This window comes from Plasmodium brasilianum, chromosome 9 (genome assembly GCF_023973825.1).
Source record: "Plasmodium brasilianum strain Bolivian I chromosome 9, whole genome shotgun sequence".
Lineage (NCBI taxonomy): Eukaryota > Apicomplexa > Aconoidasida > Haemosporida > Plasmodiidae > Plasmodium > Plasmodium brasilianum.
In genome coordinates, this window is record NC_090122.1 from 2,165,894 (window position 1) to 2,175,890 (window position 9,997).

Genomic DNA, 9,997 nt, shown 5'->3' on the forward strand with positions numbered 1-9,997 from the left:
TAATAGTGTAAACAAATATATATAATATATTACATACACATATATTTATAACGTATATATATATAATGTTAAATTGTAAAAAGCAGTAAATACACATTTTAGGGTTGTTATTTTAGCGCTTAGAAATTTATTTAAAAATTTTATTTGTTTTATTTTGTGTTCTTTTTACACTTTTTACAAAAAATGAAACTTCAAAAAAAGTTAAAAATAATTTCAATTTATTTCTGTTATATGGATAATTTAATGTATAGTGACATTTATTCGCAAAATTCCATTAAATTTTATTAAAGGTATATTAATACCATACACAAGTAAATATACATTTTCGATAGAAAATATACATGAAAGTATTTTAAAAATCGTATACAAAATACATTTTTATTAATTTATTTATTCATTTATTTTACATTTTTTACTGAAAAAAAGAGTACTACCTTTTTTTGCGCTTCATAACATTTTAATTAATACGGCTCATTTTTTGTAAGCATTAAAAATAGCAAAAATGGTAAAGGGGTAACATACAAAATAAAAAAATTATATAAAATATATAAAAATGATTGAGCTGTAAAGCAAAATATCATTTTAGATAAAGTGTTTTATCGTACCAACATTAGTAATATGTTGTGTAAGGTTCAATAATTAGCTTTAAATTATAATACAAAAATAAAAAATTGAGATTAAAATTAAAAGAAGTTCAAAATGTGAGTTACATGATATGTGTTTACTTTAAAGTGCATAGAATATTTATGTTCATGCTTATATATGTGCATACATATGTCACTTTGTTAATAATAATAAAATGTTCTCATTGGAGTAAAAAGGGAATTTTATATATGTACGTAAAACCTAAACTGAAAAAAATTGTTTAAAAAATTAAAAAAAGTCATAAGGTTTTAATTATTGTTTTTTCGTATGAACATTTTAAGGTATATTAAAATAATTAAAAATTGGATAGCTTAAAGCTTCTTCTATGGATGGTCTAAATTCATGATCAAAATTTAGTAGGTACTGTATATAACTTAAGGTCACGTCTGAAATGTGTTGATTAATTTTTGGATAGCTTAAACCTCTTTTCATTTTATTAACTAATAATTCTTTTGAACATTTTTCAAGATAATTAAATTGAAAAGGTCTTTCACAGAAAAGCATTTCATAAAAAATACATCCTAAAGACCATATATCAATTTTATCTGTGATAATCAAATTCTTCTTATTTTTTAAACACTCAGGAGGTTGATAATATAATGTTCCACCTCCATTATAGTATTGATATGTGTCCGGTAAAATCAATTTGGCCAAACCAAAGTCAGATATTTTTATTATGCCATCTTTTATTAATAGATTAGCTGGTTTTAAATCACAGTGATGTACTTTTCCTGTAGGTAAATTTTTCATATATAGTAAACCAAGTAATACTTGTTTAATCCAGCATAAGGCCAAATGTTCATTAATTGGACCATGATATTTTATGTACTTATCTAAATCTATATCACATAATTCCATTCCAACTAATAAATTTGTTGCTGAACCAAAAACGAAAAAAAATTCTAATTTTACAATAAAAATGTGTCTATGACAGTGTATATGAATATTTATTTCATTTTCTGCTCTTTGAATTATTTTATTTTTAATTTCATTTGTCATGCTCGGTTCAATTTTATGTATTTTCGCTGCATACATTTCTAAATTTATGGAATCAAAAACTTCCCACACTTCAGCAAAACCTCCTCTTCCTATTAAATTCATCATACGTATATTCATTTTTAATGGATTATAAAAAGAAAATTCTGAGTTTTCTTGAAAGTTAAAATGATCTAATCTCTTTTCAAGTATAGCTCTTTTTTTATCTAAATTGAGTTTCATACTAAATAATTCTGTGTTTAAAAATTGAATATTTTTCTTCAGGTATTCTTTTAAATTTATGTCAACTTGACCTTTTGTTAATAATGATAAAAGAGACAAAAAAAATTTCAAAGTGTGTTCAGTGGCACGGCAATTAGAAAAATGTGTACCGTCTCTAAATGTATCTCTGCTTGGAGGTAAAATAGATCTGTTATGACCTTTTTTTTTTAACATTGTTAACCATGATAATTCAGATTCTTCCTCATTTTCATTTAAAATTATATTGTAATTTTTAACTGATTTAGAAAAAAAGCTATATGGATATTGTTCAAACACTTTATAAAATATTTCATTATTTATTTTTTCCTGTTTTTCATTAGCAAAAGAAAAATTTTTTTTTTCACATATAGATCTAATTATGTCTCTTTCATGTTCACATTCCCATTCACTTAAAATTTCTTCTTCGTCAAATTTATCTTTTTCTTTACAGTTCATTTGTCTTGTACCTTCCGAACCATTCGATTTTCTGAATGTTGATTCTTTTGTGTATTTATTTATGTAACACTTGATAGAATCTTTTTTTTTTTGTTTGCTGTCCTCTTCCTTATATGATTCTTTTTTTTTTTCGATATTATTTTTTGTACACGAATTTAATGCATTATCGTTTTCAATGATTTTGCAATAATTCATTTTTGTATCATTTTGATCTTCTTGTTTTTCAAACATATCATCATTATCTTCTTTCTTCTTTTCTTGTTTTTTATCATCACCATTATAATATATTTTTTTAATTTTACATTTATTATAACTACCTATTTTATTTTTGTAATTATCCGGTTCTTCTTCCCCATCTTTTAGGTTAATTATGTTATTCTGGAAATATTCTGCACATCCGTTGTTACTTTCTTTGTTTTTGTTTGCACTTAATTGTTTTAAAGAAGTATTTATATTATACGATGTACTACTATTATTATTATTATTGTCATCATCATCATCATCATTATTATTATTATTATTATTTCTATCATTGTTATCATTATCATTTTTATCATTGTTATTACTACCATTGTTATCATTATCATTTTTATCATTGTTATCATTATTATTACTACCATTGTTATCATTATCATTTTTATCATTATTATAATTATCATTTCTATCATTGTTATCATTATCATTTTTATCACTGTTATCATTATCATTACTATCATTATTATAATTATCATTACTACCATTGTTATCATTATCATTACTATCATTATCATTTTTATCATTATTATAATTATCATTTCTGTCATTGTTATCATTATCATTTTTATTATTATTATAATTATCATTACTACCATTGTTATCATTATCATTTTTATCATTATTATAATTATCATTTCTATCATTATCATTTTTATCATTATTATAATTATCATTTCTATCATTGTTATCATTATCATTTTTATCAATATTATAATTATCATTTCTATCATTGTTATCATTATCATTTTTATTATTATTATAATTATCATTACTACCATTGTTATCATTATCATTACTATCATTGTTATTTTCTTGATTAACAATGGAACTTATATTTTCTTTTTTTATACTATTATCAGATGTTTGGTTTTCTTCGTTTCCTTGATACTTAGGCTTACTATTATCACAAGAACTTTTTACATCATTTACTTGATCATGACTTGAAGAGGTGATATCTGCTTTTAATGTTTCACAATTTTTCTTTTTATAGTTGAAATTTCTTATATCATGATATGCATGTTTGTCTAGATTTCTTTTATTTAAAATGGAATAAAAATTTATGGGTTCTTTGGAAAAATTTTCTAGTAACTTACCATATTCGGTGGTGTCTAAAGTATTATCATCGCTCTGTTCAATTTTATAAAAGTAACCATATTTTGATTGTTCATGATTAAGCAATAATCTATTTACTGATCTTTCTAATTGCTTTTCTTTTAATATTGATTCTAATATTAAATATTTTAAGGAGTGAATTTTTTCATCTATTTCATCACATTGTTTTTTATTTTTTTCTAAATAGTTCAAATCTTTCAGAAATAGATTTAAAAATTCCTGATTTTTACGATGTTCTTCTTTTTTCTTAAATAATTGCACTAGATTTTTAAAATCTATTACAGATAAATTTTTATTACGAAAATGTGTGTTCATCATTTCTATATAAAATTTCTTAACATTTTCATCTTTCATATTTTCTACTGATTTAGAAAACATGTGCAATATATCATTTATTAAATCATTTAAATTGACTTTGTCAGTTAATTCTTGATATAATCTTTTTATTATTAAACTATTTTGTATCTTAGACATTAATTCAACAATAATTAAATGATTCCTTTGTTTTCTTATCTTTTCTATTCTAAAACTTGGAATAATCATTTTTTTAAACCTTTTTATAAATTCAATTTTATCCCGAGAAGACTTAAAAGATTTTTTGTCTATTAATTCTTTGAAAACGTTATTTGGTTTTTTTAACTCTTCTAAATTTTTTTTTAATTTCTTCATTATATCTAAGTTTTTATAATAACTCTTTAAATCAAAAACAATGTAACACTTAACATTGTTTATGTATACATCGTATTCTCTAATTAAGTTATAAAATAAGTGTACACTTTTACTATGTGTAGTACTATCATAATTTACGCTACTTTCATATTCCTCTTCATCTTTTAAAACTTTAGTATGAGCATACTTGTTACACTTCTTTTTCAAATTGTTACTACTACTTTTTTTAGGTTTTTTGTTATAATTAGTGTTACTAAAACCTTCTGAAATGGTGCACATATAATGGTTCCTTCTTTTTCTTCTTTCTTTCTTATATTCATGTTTAATATCCTTATTATTATTATTATTATCATCATTACTACCATTGTTATCATTATCATTTTTATCATTATTATAATTATCATTTCTATCAATGTTATCATTATCATCATTTAGTTTACTCTTTTCATTAATTTCATAATTGTATTTTTCTTTATAGTTATTATTTATGTCATCATATTCCGTTTTACATTTTATTTCATCGCTGTTAACTTCCTCAGTCTTGATATTTAATTCATTTTTATAATTACTGTCTTGTTTTGAAATGAAATCCGCTTTCGACTTTTTTGTGATGCTTGTGAAGTTTCTTTTTACAAAATAATGTTCAATATGGTGTTCAATTCTTTTATCCTTTTTTTTATCATTTTTCTTTTGATTTTTTTCTACTTTCTTACTGATTTTAATGACGTTTTTAAAATTTTTACTTTTTAGTCTAATGAAACATGGATTATATAGACTATTTATTTTTATATCTGGTTTTTCTACAAAGAATTTATTGATTTTTTCATCAAAATTATAAGTCTTGAACTCGAAGCTTATACCTGGTATAATTAATAATTTGTTAAGAGTATCAATAAAAATTATAGGATTTGTTTTTAAATAATCTATATAATTTTCATTTTTATATTTCTCTCTGAATTTCGTTTTTTGCTTCAATAAGAAAACAAAAGTGTTTTGTTTAATATTTGAATTATCATAATCATTGTTATCATCGTAGGAGTACAACAGGATTAATTTCTGAAAGGTATCTATATTTTTATAAATAATTCCATTTATATAATGTAGTAAATCATTTATTCCTGTGATGTTTGTTTTTAATTCATATTTAAAGACCTGATCAATTTTAGGCATTTCATTTTCCCTAATTAGTAGATTTTTCACATGTTTTATTCTTTGTTTTAAGAAATTTTTCGATAGAATATCCTCTTTATCATCTTTCATTTTATTTATTCCTTAAATTGAGTTTTGTTAATTCATTTAATTTTCAAGTGGAACAAATTATAACAAGAAGTTACTCTCCAAAAAAAAAAAACGCATAGTTATTTTTAAAAATGAAAATTTACTATCAAATATTTTTTTTCTTTAAATTGCTTTTACCATAAAATATTACACTTTCAAAATAAAAAATCACCAATTCAAATGGGAATTAAGAAAAATTGTTATTACAGTGGAATAAAGGAGGGCATTCATATTTTTTCTGAAAAATGAAAAAAAGTATTAATTAGCTGTGTGTATAAGTATATGAACAAGATTGCATGTTTTAAAAATTAAATTATTCCAATGAATTTTGTAGCATATAATATTGTGAAAAAAAATTTAGAATAAAAAGATTTTATATTATTAAATGTATATGGATGTGTAGGTTATAATACTGAAAATAAATTGAATATTATTATCATTATTATTATATATGTATGTATATGTTAAAGATCGAAACATTACATAACTTGGATATTATCATCTTCTGATCCATGAATTAATCTTTTTAAAATCAATTATAAAAAGAAATATTTTTATATTATAGAAAAAATTTATAAGGGTTAAAAAATATTGCTCTATTATAAATGTACGAATTTATGAACTTATTTGAGCATACATGTTTTGAATGATATCTTTTTTCAAAGGGAAGTTAAAAGTCATTTTTCTATGTTTAAAATCATTACACTATTTGAAATTTTTTTTTTTTAATTTTTTTTTTTTTAATCCTTTAAATTTTATACCTTTTTAAAAAATAAATATGTTTATAATTAATGAGATAAAAACAATAAAAATATTTTTAAAATGATCATTTTATTATTCTGAAAATTTGTGTTAATTGTTTTTTCCTTGTCTACATAAGCAACAAAAGTACATTAAAATATTTAATTATTGAGTACTTGGTCCAATGGTTCAACTGTCAAAAGATTCAAGCTATAAATTGCCTAAATTAATTAAACTCTTTTCATTTTTTCCATTCATATTTACAGAAATATATTTGAATGTATTGAGGTTTTTGTAATTTGTTTTAAAGAATTATAATATACTTTAAAATGTTATGAAGTTCGCAGCAAAAAATATTTAAGTATGAAATATATTTTTTATATTTTGTTTTATAGTTGATTATGCCAAAAAAAAAAAGAGCATACAAAATTTTTTTTTTTGATTTTGTATTATTAGTAATCTCGAGCATTGTTATAAATATTAGACGGTTCAATGTAAAGAGTTCTTGTTTCTATTTTATGAAAATGGATTTTTTACAAAATTTGAATTGTGTACCTTATATTTTTTCCCCCAATTTTTTTTACGATTGTTTTTCTAAATAACATATGGAGGAATAAAAATATATAATGTAAATCATTCGCAAATCAGAATGATGGATCATGTAAGTATATAATAAATAAAAAAAATAAAATGGAAAATATGTATCAATATTATATATTTACAATTATCAGATTTTATACTAATATATATATAATTTATTTAAAATTGGCCAAAAAAAAAAAACAATATTAAGAGGCATTATTTTTTTTTTTTTTGTTATTTACTAGTGTTCAGAAAAAATTATTTTTTAATGTATTTTCAAATTTCCGTTATATCTAGTTTATTTACTTATATTTGGAATGTTATGATACTTTATAACAAATAAAAGAAAAAATAATAATAGCAGTTTTAATAATTTATGTATAATGGATTTAAATATATTATTATTGATCATATAATTAAAAATGAGAAAATTGAACAAATGTGAAGTAAGCGTTATTGTACAATAGGCATAATTTTGAGGTCTAAATATCCACTTTTATTAACACGATCAATGTAAACTTTGGACAGAAGTATTTGCAACATTTGAACAATATGATATATACTTAACAATTTAGGGAGAATATTAAACTTCTAATAAGTAAGAAATGTCCTTATATGGATGTATCTTGAATATTTTTTTATCATGTATTAATCGTTTTTAAATGTGTTAAAAAAGTTTTAGGAATACTAAAAAGTAATAACGTTAATTAATTATACATCTATTTTTATATTTTCATTTTTTCTGTTTGAATTAAATGAATTTTTGTGTTGATTTGTTAAAAAGAATAGTATATGTAAATGTAGTATATTTAGATGGAATATCTTAAGGCATTTTTAAATTAGCTATAAATTATTATCTTCAATATTTTTTTAATTGTTTTTTTTTTTTTGGGTAGCTGAGTGTTTTACAAACGAAAAACTTAGCTAAATTTAGGAGATTAATATTTTAGTAGTTTTACATCATAATAGTTAGTTTAATTTTTGAAAGGCGAACTTAAATGATGTTAGAATGAGAAGAACATGAGAAGGAAAGGTTAAAGTTCACTATTGTATTATCTTCTTTTTTTTCAATTATATTTTATTATTATGAGTATATGTATTACATTAGTTTGAATGTATTGGAATGAACCTGTAATACTGGTTGAATTGAAAAATGAGTTTATTCAGTTATAACGTATGGGCATTTTGGGACATCTAATAAAGGTCTAAATTTTAATGAAAATTATTATGAATATATAAAAAAGGTTAGCAGTAAAATGTGTATTCTTCCATTTAAATTGTCACAAATAACGTTTACTGTTTCTTGAAATTTTTGCAATATCTTGATTTGACTTTGCTAGATATTGTCATTTTAAGTAAAATTGTGTGAATGAGATGTATTATATGTTGTTACTCAGAAATTAAGCGGCTTTTTGAGACTACTATTCCTTTATGATAACGTAAAAAGCATTATCCTTTCAAAGATATACGATGAAAATTCTCGTATATTTTGGTGTGAATTTTAAAAAAGTATGAAAAGGACAGGAATTCTTGGATTTGAAGGATATATGAAATTTCATACGATTATATGATGTTCGACGTATTAATGCAGATCCAAGGAGATTTATAAGAAAGATAAGGCGATTAAATTGAAGGTGTAATTATGAATAATCTTTAGGGTAGTATTTTGAGAATATTATAAGCACAAGGGTAAGAATTCATTAGGTAATCAGGGATTATAATTGACACATTGATGAGAGCGTATTTTGAAATGAACTATTATCATAAGAATAAGTATTACGAAACACTTAAGTCGGTTATAGAAACAAAGAGTAAGTAGAATTGTTGAAAACATATGGTTTGAAAAAATTATTTTAGTGCTAAAATATGACGTATAAAAGTAATTAATGTTATTGCATCAATTATGAGATATGACATTATATCATAATAAGATCCTTGAGAATATAAGGATTGAATGGAAATCCTTTTTTTTTTGGAGGGCGGGGGAACAACCGTAATTTGTTTTATGCTGTATGCTTTTTATACCACTTTAGAATTTATTATAAGGATTTTGTGTTATTTTCCTTGCACTAATTTGTGGAAAGAGACTGAGAATAAAAAGTGTAGGTGTTGTGATATGAGTTTTAGAAAATAAATACAAGCTTTAAAGTTTATCGAAAATAATGTGGAATGGGAGGTCGACTATTTTTGGATATATTGACTTTTATCATTTTTAATATTAATTTAAGTATTTTTGTTTATCTTTAGATTTTATTTTTGTATATAATAATTTTTTTGTGTTTAATTCTTTTTTAAATGAATCTTTACTTTCACAGGATAATTTTTTCTTATTTAGAATATTCATATATTTTAAGTTTTTCTTTGATGTAGTTCCTTAAATCTTTTAAATAAATAATATTTTTGTTTCGTGTATATGTGTTCATTTCCCCCTAATTATTTCTATTTGTCCTATATTATCTATCCGTATCTTTACTCATTTGCGTTATTGTAAATTTGTATATCAGGGGTATATGACATCATTATTTTATCTTTTTTTTTTATGCTAAAAAAGAAAATTGTTTATGACTGTGAACATAATTGCTATGTTAAAGGAATTTAATATTTTTATCCATAATTGAATCTAAAGGATAAACGATTTTAATAAGGTATATAAAAATATTACAAAATTTGCAATATTAGGTTTAATGGTCTTAAATGTGACTAAGAGAACTACTTATATATATAACCATTTTAATTAAATCTAAAATATGGGGTTAGATATTTTTATTATACGAATAAATATTTAGAAGAGATAACCATTCGTCTATATATTTATTAAAAATATATAGAGTTTAATAAGATTTACTATGATCATTAAAATAAATGTAAACCATGAAAACATTAGTAAAATTAATGTAACATCACCTTTAAGTTGATTATTACAAGGAATGTATATAAAATGAACAACGATAAAATAAAACCATAATAAAAATTTGTGAAAGTATATGATAATAAAAAATTTACAGAGTAAAATGCGTCAAGC

At 21.9% G+C, this 9,997-nt stretch overlaps 1 protein-coding gene across 1 annotated transcript; it reads right to left on the bottom strand.

Moving 5' to 3' along the window:
* Positions 1 to 921: 921 nt before the first annotated feature.
* On the bottom strand, positions 922 to 5,634 carry MKS88_003067 (serine/threonine protein kinase; the record flags this gene model as incomplete). Its single annotated transcript, XM_067216128.1, has 1 exon — positions 922 to 5,634. The coding sequence occupies one exon, from the start codon at positions 5,632 to 5,634 to the stop codon at positions 922 to 924; it is 4,713 nt and encodes a 1,570-aa protein (XP_067073638.1).
* Positions 5,635 to 9,997: the final 4,363 nt, after the last annotated feature.